Source organism: Brachypodium distachyon, chromosome 1 (assembly GCF_000005505.3).
Source record: "Brachypodium distachyon strain Bd21 chromosome 1, Brachypodium_distachyon_v3.0, whole genome shotgun sequence".
In the NCBI taxonomy this organism is placed as follows: Eukaryota; Viridiplantae; Streptophyta; class Magnoliopsida; order Poales; family Poaceae; genus Brachypodium; species Brachypodium distachyon.
Genome location: NC_016131.3, coordinates 51,031,407 through 51,046,486, shown reverse-complemented (window position 1 = coordinate 51,046,486; position 15,080 = coordinate 51,031,407). Strand labels below are relative to the sequence as shown.

Below are 15,080 nucleotides of genomic sequence, written 5' to 3'. Positions count from 1 at the left end.
AAAGAAACAGTCACGTCCTTGCTTAAGGGCAGTGAGTTATGTCAGCTTGAATAGTTTGTAATTAAATCTTAAATCAAAATGATCTTTATGAAGAAATAAAGATATACTGTACTGTAGCTTGTCGTGCAGGGTTTGTTCTTAGCATCTTTTTTTTTAGAAATGTAGCTTGACATGCAGCGCTTGTGTTCAGTATCTTTCTTCCAAATTTCACACAGATGTGCCCAAAATTCACGAAGCCTATCCCAGACAAAATGATCATATAATTTACATCATGAAGCCTTTATGGCCAACAAAGTCCCACCATAGAGGCATAGACAGGACTTTGTTGTGTTATGTGAACTACGCAAATCTATATGACTTGGAAACGCTTTTTGGGGTTGCGTTGCGAGAACTCATGCTTGCAGTTTTCAAGAGTCTACGAAATTCGTCAAGGCTTATTTTGCCATCTTTGTCAATGTCAGCCTCCTCCAGGAGGGGGTCAATAGAACCCTTCAGTCCTGTATTCTGTTGACAAGGAGCAACAAGTTAATGAGAAGCCTGAGTTGAGTTCCATAAATAACCAGACTAGCTCTTGTACTGTGTAACAATTTAGATAGTACAACAGACGATGTAGTTTGGTGGTTCTATGTAGAACTATACCATTCTCAGTTCATCAGATGTGATATAGCCATCTCCGTCAACATCGAATTTATCAAACGCAGCTTGAGACAATGACTTCCACTTCTCGCTGTCATGTTCCACCAGCTGATGCACATGTAGTGTGGCAGCAACAAACTCCTCAAAATCAACTAACCCATCTGTGTTACTGTCGATCTGTTCAATAATAAATATAAGATGTTTATATTATTTTTAATAAAAACCAAACTTCAGCAAGTGAAAAGGATTTTGGTTAGCAGCAAAATTTTCGCCCATTCTATTTTGGTTGCATGTAGGACTAACCAAATAAGGTCGTTGCTGTGCGGCACACAAAAATGTAAACAGCTGTAGACTGCCTTTTGGTTGAATGTAAACATAAGTTTAGGTAGCAGCAGCAGGAACAATACCGTTCACCAAGTCGCACCTGCTTGCAATCCTCCTTGATAGTTTCTATCTTCCATAATTCCATTTTCTTGTTACTGGGTTTAGTTTCATCTAAAAGAGATATCATTTGTCCATTTCCCCTATTGGGAATGATTAGATAATTAGGATTTATCAATCCGTGAAAATCACATAAGTTTTTAATACATTTTAAAGACTAATATGAAAGTATTTATGTTCCCTTCCAGTAGATACTTACTACCCACAGGATATTAGCTTAACATGAACGAAGTAAAATAAAGGAAAACATGTGAATTTCAGATATGTATAATATAGCAGTAATACAGTAAAGAATGCCAACATACCGCCTCGACAATCTCTAGAACACGAGGACCCTTTAGTCTCCACGGAACATCCTTTGCAAGAGCCTGCACATTCCATATTTTTATAACATATCAATCTTGATTATAAATATATGAACTACAACAAATAGGTTCCAACAGAAAAACTCAAACTGTATGGTCAAATTTGATATATAAAAGAGATATGCAAGGAAACTTTTCTTAATTTTAAGAATAAGGCCAGAGGTTTTAGAATTTCCTTCGAAGAAATAGAAAAAACAAACATAATTTTAACAACTTACTCCCTCCGTTCCTTAAAAGATGTCATATTAGCTTTCATTAAGACAAGTCTTTGACCACAAATTACTATGTCAAGATGTGGCTTATATGACATGAAATTAGTATCGCTAGATTCGTTATCAAATGTACTTCATGATGCTTGTGGTTTCATGTCATATAAACCACACTTTGACATAGTAATTTATGGTCAAAGCCACGAATTTTTTAAGGAACGGAGGGAGTAATTAACAATTTAAGAGATTCTTTTAGAATCAAGATAGTTAATCAGATCAATTTGCAATCAACTGAACATTGACAACAGGTGATCATCGGTATGCTCTTTGCATTAGAAGGCCCCCCGCCCCGGCACAGTGCATGGCAAAGGTTGGCTCCCCGGTGTCTCAGACCATCGCCTAACCAGTTGGTAGAGTGTCCTGCCTCCATGCTACACAAGCTCAGGCTTGGACCCATCACAGGCTGAACTGTGGGTACCCCTTGCTACTGAGGCCTCACCATCGCCTAACCAGTTGGTAGAGTGCCCTGCCTCCATGCCATGCTAGCACACTCCCTTGTCACCAGTGTCGAACCTTGCGGTGGTGCGTCCAAACCTCTCGCCGACCCTTCGGCCAACACCACCTTGCTGGCTCCCACGACAGTAGATGAGTTGGCTTCACCTTCGGGCAGTGCTCCTTTTTATAAGTTGTCACTTGCATACTCGTATCAAAAGTCCAAAATATAACTAAGTCTCTATTTACGGTGGAGGTGATGCAGAAGTAATTAATTAATTAAGTTACAATGAGGAGTGAACCCTAACATAAATACCTGCTTCAGTTTTTCATGGACTGCACTAACGAATGAAAAGAAAATAATAATAAATTTTAACCATTACTATCTCGCACACAGATTGCCACTTAAAAAGAAATAGGCATTTAGTTCTTCAGGCATAAGGTACAATTCAGAAAACTCATTACATGGATTCCAATGTTACATATTAGTTAAACAACTAAGATAGTAATGTAGCAAAGAGCTCCAACAGAATGTACCTGCTTCAGTTCTTCTAGGCTTATCGTTCCACTCTTGTCAATATCAATGGCATTGAACTGGTCGCGAAGATCAGACAGTTCTTCTGAATTTAGTGTAGATGCCAAAGCCTACAGAAGTTGTAGAAAACTCATTTGAGTTAACTCTTATCACCCCTCCCAGAATCATGCCTAATATCTCAGCCAATTCTGGCATACCAACTCACCCTTAAAGCAAATTGCTTGAAACGACTGTATTTCACAAACTGTCGCATATTATGCAATACTGATATATCCAGAGGTATTTCAGATGCCTGTCCTCCTTCTCTCACCCATTCATGTGCTGGAAAGCAGAACATTACACAATTAAAACAAACATTATGTTATACCAAGGTACAAACTAAAAGGTTTGCACACTGGTTCTCTAGCAACCATAGTACAATATTGAAGCAACCCTTCGTTATTGTACCATCCATGTCCAATCATGACAAACAGAGGATTTTCTACATGAAAAAGATATGATCATGCTATATTCTATAGACTGGTGCAACCAATAAGTAAACACAGAAACTGATAACTGAATTAAAAGAAAAGACAGCGGTATGAATGCCATATGATTACAGCACGTATGATAAGCTGAGTGCGGGACATCGTAACTTAAAATAACAAAGCTTAACCCTAACACCCCAACAGAAGTTAATAAACAAAGGACTTAGTTAACAGCGCAGTGAGTATGTACGAAACCAATCTTTTGATCGATCATGACTGCTAATAAGACATGGACAAGGTGGCAACCGCGCATTACGTCTTAATCTAAGGAGCCTATTTGTTTGTCTACTACTCTTAAATATGTCTTTCTATTAATGATGACGCCGGCCCAGTGTATTCTAGAAAAAAAAATGATCCATCCATGAGTTATCCAGCAGTCTTTTTAAGAGTTTGCAAGATGGCACACTCAGATAACAGGTTTGATTACTTAATCCCTGTATTTAATAACCATATTAGCAAGGTTAAGATTCAGTTGCCTGAAATTGAAATATAGTTACATACATAATGCCTGGGCAGCAGTTAGTCTTGCACGGGGATCCTTAACTAGTAACTTCTGTACAAAATCTTTAGCACTTGGAGTAATGTTCGTCCAAGGCTTGCGACGGAAATCTGGCTTGTTTTTTAACACCTGTAACAAAAAATAATCAATACAAGAAAATTAATACTAACTACAAGCAGGTAAACAGTTTACCAGACTATACCAAGATATTCATGCTTTTCTACAAGCACAGCTACTGTATTAGACTGTTTTCCACCTAGACCCATATGCCCTAGCATTTGTGAACATTAAGAGCCTTTTTCAGGGATTGTTGCTTTATGTAGTTTATTCATCCGTGTACTGCAACTGTCTTTTTTTGTCCTCCGGAGATTCTTGGCTCCAAATTTGAACCTATCCCATAACTTCACATTCTGCAGAATTCATTTTCAATTATATGCTTCATAATGCTTGTGAATAGATAGTTTGTCAACTATACAAAAATTTTGTATCCTGAGAAAACATAAGTACATATAAATTTATTGAAGGACTGAACTATGGGGTGACCGTGCCCACACTAACGAGCGTGCGGCCCCCCACGTTCCCCACACGCAGAAAGCGTTCGTGTTCGCTCCTCCCACTCCTGTGCCCAACGTGTGCAGTGTATCCAGCGTAGGTGGCCCAGCAACGTCCGCTGGACCAATAGCGGCCGTTTCCTTAAGCGTAGTGCAGGCCCGATAGCTCTTTAGTCTTTTTGTACGCAACGGCATGGACAGTTTTAAGCTCTGATTTGCACCTTCCACATCGTCGCTGCCATACGTTCTCCAGAAAACCTCGTCACTATTTTATTTGCCTTCCGAAACCAGAAAATAAGCACATATGTTCTTCATTATTTTTCTTCTAGTCCATACACCAGGCACAAGAAATAACAAGGGATGGTATTAGTGATGGGCCGCTAACTGTGCCTACTTACCGGGTTAAACTTGCCTACTAAAGATGACCGTGCCTACTGGATGTCAAGTAATGAATGTCATTAGTTTTTCAGCGTAGACAAATTTACCTGTGCATACCTACCGTGTTAACTGTGTCTACTTACTGTGTTATTGTGCCTACTTACCGGGTTAACTGTGCTACTTACCGCTCTACTTACTAGATTACTTGTGTTGCAGTAGGCATTTTTTTCCTACTGTATGTTCCTAAAAAAAACTGGATTACTTGTGCCTACTTACCGGGTTAACTGTGCTTACTTACCGGGCTACCCGTGCCTACTCACCAAGCTAATTGTTTCCACTTACCAGTGCCTACTTAGTACTTACCCGGTCAACTGTTCCTGCTTACCGGGCAAACTCTTCCAACTTACCGGGCAAACAGTTCGTGCTTATCGGGCAAACAGTTCGTGCTTATCGGGTAAACAGTTCCACCTTACCAGGCAAATTGTGCCGACTTACAGGGTAAAAGGCATGGCAGCTACCATCAAATAAGTGTGAAAAAAAAGGACATGGACATGGCAACTAGGTATTAAGCAATAGAGAGCCACGGACTCACAACATCCGACCAGATGAGAAGAACAGAACAAACGACGCGACACAACGATATGGGGGCGAGATATCGAGTCACCCCGCGTCTTCTCCGGCGCCACCGCCCATGAGCCGCTTGTTCCCGTAGAAGCGGTGCGCGACCATGAGCCACTCCTCCAGCTCGCCGCTGAACGACCTCTTGTGGATCCTCAGGTCCAGCAGGTTGAACCACCGAAGCCTACAGCTCTTCCCTGCCGGCCCATACAAACAACAGCTAGCGGTGTATAAGATTTTAGGACTTTAAGTTAAGTTAAACAGATCTCCCGTCGAGCTTCTCGGTGATGAGGTTCTAGTTCTGGGGCCCGTAGAGGGTGACGAGCGCACGGAGTTTGGCGTCCTTGGCGGGGCGCCAGTGCCGAGAGCAGCTAGCTGCGCTGCCTGGAGGACTGCCCGCTGCAGCAGCTCTCCTGCCCATTGTTGTTATTGTTGTATGCTCCTGCTCCCATGGTGGCGCCCGTGTCGTCCATGGTGGTCGTGCCGGCGGTGCGCCACACGCCAACGCCGTGCTCTGCTCCGGCGTTGCCACGCTCCATTTTGCACCACCGTGCCCTGCCCTGCCATCACGCACCAATCTCCGGTGCCGCTGCCTGCTCTGCCGCCGCAACTGCCGTGCTCTGCTCCACAGCCGTCACTCCCCTACCATCGGTAGGAGCACCAGACAAAGTATGAGGTCGGAGAGAGAAAAAGACCGGAAGAGAAAATGAGATAGAGAGAAGTAGACGTGCACTGCCCGCGCGCGAATCACAAAGCGGCCGCACACACGTCTCCCCATTAGATTGCCTGTTTATTTAAAGATACAATAACTGTTATTTGTGCAGGTGTCAAACTAGTATAGTTTGAACTGCACAAGGAATTATTTAATTACATCTTTATGACAAAAAGGATTATATTTTTAGATTGATCACAGCACGACATACTTTGCTTCAGCACAACCCACGGAGGATAGGACTGCATGGTATTCAAGCCAATAATGATTATTGTTGCCCATTTGATTTTTGCACATACGATGTTTAGTATACATATACGTTCAGTACTAAATTTGGAAACTTAATGTACGTTTATCAGCATCATCAGGCTGCTTCGCATCCTGCGAAGTCCTGGGCCTCAGCCACCCCTACACGGCCCACAGGGTGAACAAATTGGGCCTCTGGTCCCCTCCTGGTCCAGCAGGCAGCAGCTGCGACACATCAACAGCTTCAGGGTCGCAGCACGTACACACAGGACATGGAGGCAGAGGGTTCACTATTGTGAAACTTTGCATTTGACAGTGAAGAATTATCTTTTTGTTAGTTTCGAATACCCAGGTGCTAAATCCTGGCTCCACCTCTGTTGTTAGATGTAAACCAAAATTATTATTTTGTTAGTTTCGAACACACAGGACATGGATGCAGTTTTTTTTAAAATCTAATAACAACCTAGAATTGCAATTTTTCAAAAGGTACAAAAAAAATTGCGATGTGATATGGGGGCAATTAGAAAGTAAGTTGAAATCGAGATTATATAGCAACATTGAAGAGGAAATAAATAGAATCATCAACATTAATAAACTGAAAGAATTATTTTAAATGAATTCGAACATGTAAATATATGGTTGTATGACAACAGTAGTTTAGGAAAGTGACCTCTTTAAAGATTCCATCTTCAGTTTTGTCCCAAAAAGGCCGTCTTCCGCACAACAGAATATAAGTTATAACACCAATACTCCAAACATCAGATTCCGGCCCTGACTTACGCTTGAGCACTTCTGGTGCTACATAGTAGGCACTTCCGACAATGTCACGAAATTGCTTCCCTGTGAGTCTAGATAAGTCAATTTAGGTGCCACAATTTCTATAATTCATATGCATAAGAAGCAAGTGAAATAGCACAAGTTGTTACAACGTATGCACGCACCTGCTCTTATGAAGTCCGAAAGGCCAAAATCTGTAGCCTTGAGGGGTGAGCCCTCCTTTGATGATTTGAAGAGGAAGTTCTGGAAACACAAAATAATGCATCATTTCAACAGATCAATCTTAATGTTGAGTTCTTGGCAGACAGTTCCATCGCATTTCAGAGTATACCTCGGGTTTCATGTCCCGATGAACCAAACCATGCAAATGGCATTCAGCTGCAACCTTGAGCATTTGTCGCACAACTACTGCAGCATCTTTCTCGCTATAACGGCTATCTTTCCTGTGCAGGCAAACAACATGAGATCAGTATGGTTGCTATTTCTGCAAACAGAAAAACGGAGCATATTTATTACTTCTTTTGAAGGCTATCTGACATTTGATAGCTAGTGTCATTTGGATAAACAAATGTGAAAGTTCCATCTAAGCTATTACTCACTCACTACATCTCTTAATATTTGTATGCTGACTAATGACATTTATTAATAGAGGTCCATAATAAAGTAATAAACACATAGACAATCTATTAAGAAATGAGCAAACTTCTATGCATGCTCAACAGCTCATAATGTGACCAAATTGGAAACAGCAAGAAAAAAGTGTACAACAAAGTTCAACCCCGGCACATGAACTAGATAATGTCAAGGACCAATGGGCATTTACTTTCTGTTTCGCATGCCAGAACAACCATGTTCAGACATTAGTATTCTATGTTTTGTGTACAAGAGAACTATCAGACAATAATATTCAACATGATTATTAATAGTTGACACTTTACCTAACATTTATATTTCACATGTTATACATTATACAATGTTTTGTTTTGCTGAACGGATACATTTCTTATATTCTCTATCCTTTTACTTCAGAACATGTGTGCACCATTTTCCTATCTCAGGGACATTTTGACATTATGATATTAGAGGGAATAGGGAAATCAATTCATATTTGTGCATGCAAAACATTTAGTTTCAATAGAAAAGAGTAAAACCATGGTATATGATCTTCCAAAAAACACACAGTGATATATCTAGTTAAGCTATTCTGTATCAGTGTATACTATATCCATACAAAATTATAGCTTATGATCTGTGGCACTATCTACAATAACTCGGCTTTCAATCTCTCTTATCTAGAATGATGAGTTACAATGTAGAAACATTATATGCCCAGATATTTCAAAACAGTAACCTTCAGAAAGGAATATCATCAGGATATAAATCACTGTTGCATATTTTGTTCCAACAAAAAAAATCAAAAGAAAAATAGAAACAAAAAATCATTATTTGCCATGCAGTGAGGAAAGATAGGAAGAAAATCACACCTAACTGAACCATGAAAAGTCACTATTTGAGCTCACTAGCGCACCTAATTGGACCCTAGTATAGCTCATAAGTTGGCAAGGAAGAACAAGTTAGGAAATGCATCTGTCATCAAGCTAAGAGCTGTGAAATTTTTCCAAAAGATTATGATAGTTCTTACTTGGCTAATATGCGGTCAAGCAACTCACCACCCTCACATAATCTGTCAAAACCATGTAACAAAGTCCAAGACTGCATTAGTTTGTACAGTTCCTTACACATACACAGAAAACAAAGACTGCAAAATTAAGAAAATGCTTTGTTAACAATCTTGTCCATTTTTTACAACAACTGTATTTCTGGAATTTCTCTAGGGCATCCCAATTTATGCCAGTCCAAATGTAGTACTCCCTCCTACCCAAATTACTTGTCACAGCTTTGTCTAGATACACATGTATCTATACGCATTTCAGTGTGTAGGTACATGCGTATCTAGACAAAGCTGCGACGATTACTTTGGATCGGAGTAGTAAAGACCAATGTCGAAAAGAATTACTTATTACAATGGCCAGCCTGAAATGATGCATTACCAAAAATCCTTACTATGATTGTCCTTAGATCAGCATGAAACTAAAATCTCAAACTGTGAGATTATTTATCATCGCTTCAAACCTGGTTTGAAGGCACAGGCTAAAATCCTAAGCCTGCTGCAAAGATATGTAATTTCTACTGATTTTATGAACATTTGAGGGAATTCCCAAGACTTACTCCATAACAATATACACATAGTTATCATCCTCGAATGCATTGTAAAAATGTACAACATTTTCATGCCCTTGTAAGGCCTTGAGTATTTTAACTTCTCGCTTTACATCTTCAACAGCAACAGGAAGGACCATCTGCAAGGTCAAAAGCCAAGATGGTATGTTAGAAGTTAGTGTCAGGTAATCTAGTTTTTAACTAAGAGATATATGTGCTATAACCCAAAAAATGTTTTCTGGTATCGCGCGGGCTGTGGCGGAACAGATCCCACAAACATTTATCTCAAACCCGAATATTCAATTTTACGGTAAACATCTGCAGGATCTATTCCGCCCGAGGCAAATCGGTACCTTAAAACATTTTTCGGTTTACGTTATCCGTTTTTTTACGGGATCTTCTAGAGATGCTCTTGGAGTACCAAGGTACCGTAAAATTGCTCCCATTAAGATACCTAATTGTACACTACACATATTGAGTAGGTTGGACTGACACCAGCGCATCCCATTTGCATTACAGTATTCTAAGAGATTTATCAATAGCCTACTGGGTTAGTGTACTATGAGAAATTCGTGTTGGAGAAGTGGAGGGTCATACGGGAGTAGAGGGTCATTTTTGGTACTCCCTCTGATCCATAATAAGTGTCTCAGGTTTAGTACAACTTTGTACTAACTTCGTACTAAATCTGAGACACTTATTATGGATCGGAGGGAGTAACTTGCTACATTTCTGATGCCATTAAGATTGGATTTTTCAGTACATGTAAGAAGTGTTTGTTGCAAGCTCGGGAACTAATATTGCTCGTCACGGATTGTGTTGGCCTGTTGGGCCACATCAGTTAGTTGAGATTCAAGTGAAATCTGATGGCAGGTTCCTTTACCCTATTGTACAAATGTTTCTATACTAATTTGGACATATGTCAAGTGCCAGTATTAGTAGTAAAGCATAAATTTATATAGACTATACATGCAACCATATTGCATACCTGCTGCTACTTATCTTCATCTTGCTAAATCTTCTATATCCAAGTAAAAGAACCCCACTACTTGATTTCTCTCAACATGCAAGCATGCCACATCACCACATTATTAATTTGTTCACAACTAAGTGAAGAATCTATCATACAATTTCATTACATGTTTTCAGTTTTGCATACTCTTTCGTTGCCACTCAATTTCAACCACTATGGTAACGAAAAATTTCCGCAACAACGTACGGGGTATCATCTACATAGTAAGCAGTATCTAAACGTACCCAAATTCCAAAACACTCCACCGGAAACAACACATACCGGGCAAACTGGCAGCAACTTGTAGTGGGTAGAAGATTTGCAGTAACACACGCACCCGAGATTCCCGCATTATATTTTTCTTGGCAAAGCCACGTGCCTCCCACACAAACTGGGCCAGGCCAGCTGACCGAATCGTTCGGATTTGGACCCGACTGCTCGCAAAATATCACTAGTTCCTTGGCGACGCGTACCTTGTTCTTGTCGATGCGCTTGACGGCGACGCGCTCGTCGGAGTAGCGGTCGACGGCGGCGAAGGTGTAGCCGAACTGTCCGTGGCCAAGAAGCTTCCCGATCGTATACCGCGCCTCGAAGTCCTTGTCGTAACCGAAGTCCGTCCGCTTCCCGCACGCCACGATCCCCCTGCTGCCGCTGCCCTTCCTCCCCTTCTCCTTATTACCGTTGCCGCCGGCGGGATCGGCGGGGCTGGCGGCGCTAGAGGAGGAGCACAGGCCCATCGTCGGCGGCGGCAAAGCCAACTATTACCATCAATGTCGGGAACAGAATGGATAGAGAATTGGGGGGTCAAAGCGCGAGTTAGCGAGAGGAGGAAGGAGGAGAAGACTTTGGACTTTAATCGGGAGGGGACCCCTCGTCTTTTTTGGTTTTATTATAAAGGACCCTTGATTGCTCTGTTACTTACCGCCAGGCGAGTGATCTGTGCCGATGCTATGTGGGGACAAAAGTGGTGGGACCCACATATCGGTGACGGAGCAAGCTTCAGGCTAGCTGAGATAATTGGTGTGGGAGAGGGGTGGGATGGGTGACGTGGAGGCAGAAATTGTGAGGAAAGGATGGGTGCGGATTTGATGGTGACTGTCCCGCATAGCACGCGGCAAGGGGTCTTCCAGTCAATATCTTTTGCCGATCCACCCTTGGTTTCGATCATATTTGTAGAAACAACCTTCTTCACCGTGATTTCTGGAAATCATTGAATTTATTGTTAGCAGTAAAAGTAGTGAAATGGAAGACAAATGATAAAAACAAATGAAGCAACGGATGAATTTGTACGTATAATTAATGGGATGCCCAAGGATGGGATGCATTTTGGGGGAGAGAGAGAGAGAGGTGTCTCTCCCGACCAAAGAATGACGGTTGCTAAAACTTTACTCTTGGTTCTCATTACTCTTCCTTGATCAGCTTTATTCATCCAAGCAATTTATTTTAGAGACTCCTCTAAAACCATGTGGAAAAAATACAAGAAGAAATGTAATAGTTATATGTTATTGAAAAGAGTAAAATGCACCTAGTCCTCGTTCTCTCAAAATGCTCATGTGAGTCATCGAACTAAAAAATACAATGAATTACGGTTCTATATGACAGCAGTATACGTGTTCGTCCGACGTGGCACGTATCTGAACTAACAGGGCCTGCTTGCTGATAAGATGAGAATTACAACCACTTTATGATAAGCCCCCTGAATATCTCTCCCCTCTCCAACCCCATCCCTCCCTCGACTCATCCTTTTTCCCGATCCTCCTGCATCTCTTCCCAAGTCTCCCATGGATTGCCGATTTCTCCGGCGATTCGAAGCTTCATCGGAGCCGGCCTGAACTAGATGAGGAGAAAGAGGTCGGCCAGTGACCTTCCTGCGCCATCATAGGAGCAGCAGTAGCTCGCGATGTCTGACCGCCATGGCATCCACGGGCGCGAGCAGGGTGCAACGGCAGCCATCCTCCTCCTGGGCGGTGGTGGTGTCGGTGTGCCGGGAGCGGGCGGCGCCGCCATGGCCGACACGGTATGTGATGGCCGCGGCGTCTAGGGCGCGCAAGTGTGTGTACCAGTAGCAGCGTTGCGGCGAGCGAACCCAGCGGCGGCGTGCCCTCCCCCATCCCCATCCCCTTCCCCTCATGGCCGATGCCGACCCTGTCCTCAGCTCCGCGCTCACCCTCACCTTCCCCTCCACATCCCCCACTGCATCTGGGCTCCAATGGCCGACAAACGGTGCACGCTAGCCACCGGGTCAAGGGCGCGCGAGCAGGGGCAGTAGCAGCGTCACGGCGGGTGGACCTAGATCTGCGTCGTCGTCGCTGTGTGCCACGTCGCCCGTCGGGATCCCGTCTCCTTCCACGGTTCCACCACTGCGGTGCCTGCGACGACGTGCGCACCAAGGAAGCCGAACGTGGTGCGTAGGAGCATCGGAAGGACAACCGCGGCCGAGATGCCTCGTACTCACGGCCGCGCCGGCGGTCACGACCATGCCTCGTACTCACGATGGTGGCGTGCGGCCGTGAGCATGAGGCAGGAGCCTCTACATTATGGCGTTCGCCATCACGACCGGCGGCGACATTGAGTTCTCCACGGTCAACCACCATGGTCCTACTTGCCCCAGTCCTATCCGCCGTCAACCTCCAGAAACAAGCACCAAGCTGCTGCTGTTCTGTTGAACATCGGTGGGGATGGGCATGTGTTGGAGCACCAACCTGGGGGAGGAGAGATCTAGATGGGGATGAGATGAGGATGGATGGAGTCTACGATGTGATTTAGTTGGAAGGGGAGAGATGAAGGGTTTTCCCGCGAAATGGCGTCGCCCCTGGTATTGTCAGCAAGTGGGCCAGCCGCGCTGTATCTTTTTAGTTCATGATCCAGATGAACATTTTCAGAGAGAACGAGGACTAGATTGCACAGACAACTCAAGTTCAGTGACTAATGGTGCATTTTACTTTATTGAAAAACTCCTCAAAAGAACTGCAGGATAGATTCGAGGAGAATAATATACAAATCCTAAGGCCAAAGAGTTTTTTAGACTCTCATCGCTCCATACCATCGCTTTCTCCATGCCTTGAAATTATCATAGCAGTCTGCCACAGCGTCCTCCCGATCATGAACCGTCCCGATCCGATCATCTCTTTCTCCCCAATGCTCCTCTCTCTTCAGCTCTCTCGGTTAGCTGGTGTTTGGCCACTGTCGCCTCCCAGCTGCGTCGGTGTCGTCCTTGCCTCTCTTGTCCCTTTAGCGGCACCACCAATCTCGTCCGCTGCCATGGTCACCGTTGCCCAGCCACATCTGGCAAGGGCTAGTTCGTCCAACATGAAGGTAATCTCTCCCCCTCCAAGCACCCTCCTCTCTTGGCCACCGCCACCTGCCCAACATTGCCGGTGTCGTCCTCGCCTTTCCCACCATCCTGTACTCCCCCTTCAAGAGCAACTCCTTTGCCAACCTCACCTGATGCCACGGTCACCGTCGCCAACCGCAGCCATCCCGACCAGTGCCAATCCGTCCAGCACAAAAGTAACTACCCACCTCCCAGATCTGCCTACCGCTACCCTCTAGGTTAATTTTACTTCGTCGTATAGAACAAGGGCGAGTGGGGTGATTTGGATAATCTGTGTAAAAGGGATTTCTCTCGGTTAATCCATTCCATGCACTGTTGAATTTGAAGTCCCAATGCGATTTTTTTTGTTGAAGTAGTGTAAAGGACTTCTTGTTCTTTGTTCTGCATCGTGATTCATAATGACGCTACAATACCCATATTTAGGGGATTTCAACTAATTCCAATGTTTGCAATCTAGGGACATTACACTACAGTTTGATGGGTATTCCTTTTCGTTTTAGAGCCTGAGAGCAAGTTCATTTGAACATATCATGATGTTCGGAGTATACAATCATGCAAATGCTTTGTCCTATTTACATAATACATGGTTCGCTCGCACAACCAGAAGGCATACTGAGCTAGACTGCTAGAGGCCTCCTGAAACTCTATCGATGCCAAATATTCCATTTATTATTGCATATTGATAACCCCCGAGCGCAGTGGATAGTTGTAGCACCTCTCAATGTGGAAGTATTGTGTATCGTACCTCCGGAGTAAGAAGGTAAATTCTATCAAGCCAGAGTGTCACAATTCTAATGTGCACTAAAAAAATTGAAGTAGCAATAGGGAACTAATTTACGAAAAAGTAAAGGAAGTAACAAATGTCCCAGTCCTCTAAAGGTCCTATAAAGTGCAAGAGGAGAAGCCTAGAATTTACACTTATGTGATTAATGGACCGGTGTTCATGGTTTCACTCAATCTCTCTCTCTCTCTCTCTCTCGGCACTCTCTCTCTTTGGTGGTAAAGTAATGAGAAACTTCACAGACAAGTGTTGTGAACGGTATCCATATGGGCAGCATATAATAAAACATGAAGTTGAGAGGGGAGGTACTTCAAAAGGCTGCTATGTCACGTTGCGTGCCAATTTTGTCACTTGGCCCCTATATCTATCCTCTTATTACCCCTAGGCTTGCGTCAAATCCAAGGGTGCGGTGCTAACTGTCACTTAGCGGTGCCATGGTTGTCACTTAGCTACACCCCTAAACGCCATCATACCTAATACATACCATACTTCTTATATAAAGACACACATATATATGACTTTCATGCAAGGTTTGTTTGATTGGCAATTATACTACTCTCTTGTCTGCCTACATGTGATTCAAAGATGTTATTATGTAGCTTATTGGAAATGAGACACAAAAATTCTTAAGGTGTATCACCACATCCAAACATTTCATAGGAGTCGATAATAACCAGACTAAGGACTGTATTATTAGTTTTTATGTTACCGCTACTACCATAATGACAGTACATCTATTTTTTGAGGCCA

General features: G+C 43.1%; 1 protein-coding gene across 1 annotated transcript; it reads right to left on the bottom strand.

Annotated features, from left to right (window-relative positions):
• Window positions 1-180: 180 nt before the first annotated feature.
• Window positions 181-11,068, bottom strand: LOC100829934 (calcium-dependent protein kinase 18). Its single transcript, XM_003557252.4, has 12 exons — window positions 10,689-11,068; window positions 9,216-9,346; window positions 8,629-8,670; window positions 7,318-7,429; window positions 7,151-7,229; window positions 6,880-7,049; window positions 3,707-3,833; window positions 2,884-2,999; window positions 2,681-2,788; window positions 1,383-1,445; window positions 640-813; window positions 181-504 (listed from the first exon to the last, which is right to left on the bottom strand). The coding sequence occupies exons 1-12, from the start codon at window positions 10,950-10,952 to the stop codon at window positions 340-342; spliced, it is 1,551 nt and encodes a 516-aa protein (XP_003557300.1). The 5' UTR covers window positions 10,953-11,068; the 3' UTR covers window positions 181-339.
• Between the last annotated feature and the right edge of the window lie 4,012 nt (window positions 11,069-15,080).

What these genes read in the sequence shown, in the direction of transcription:
- LOC100829934 (XM_003557252.4), bottom strand. Translation starts at nt 10,952, where the DNA reads ATGGGCCTGTGCTCCTCCTCTAGCGCCGCCAGCCCCGCCGATCCCGCC. An exon ending in AGCGCATCGACAAGAACAAG is followed by an intron (nt 9,347 to 10,688) that starts GTACGCGTCGCC and finishes TTGACCTTGCAG; the next exon opens with ATGGTCCTTCCTGTTGCTGT. An exon ending in AACTGCTGCCCAGGCATTAT is followed by an intron (nt 3,000 to 3,706) that starts GTATGTAACTAT and finishes TCTGCTTTCCAG; the next exon opens with CACATGAATGGGTGAGAGAA.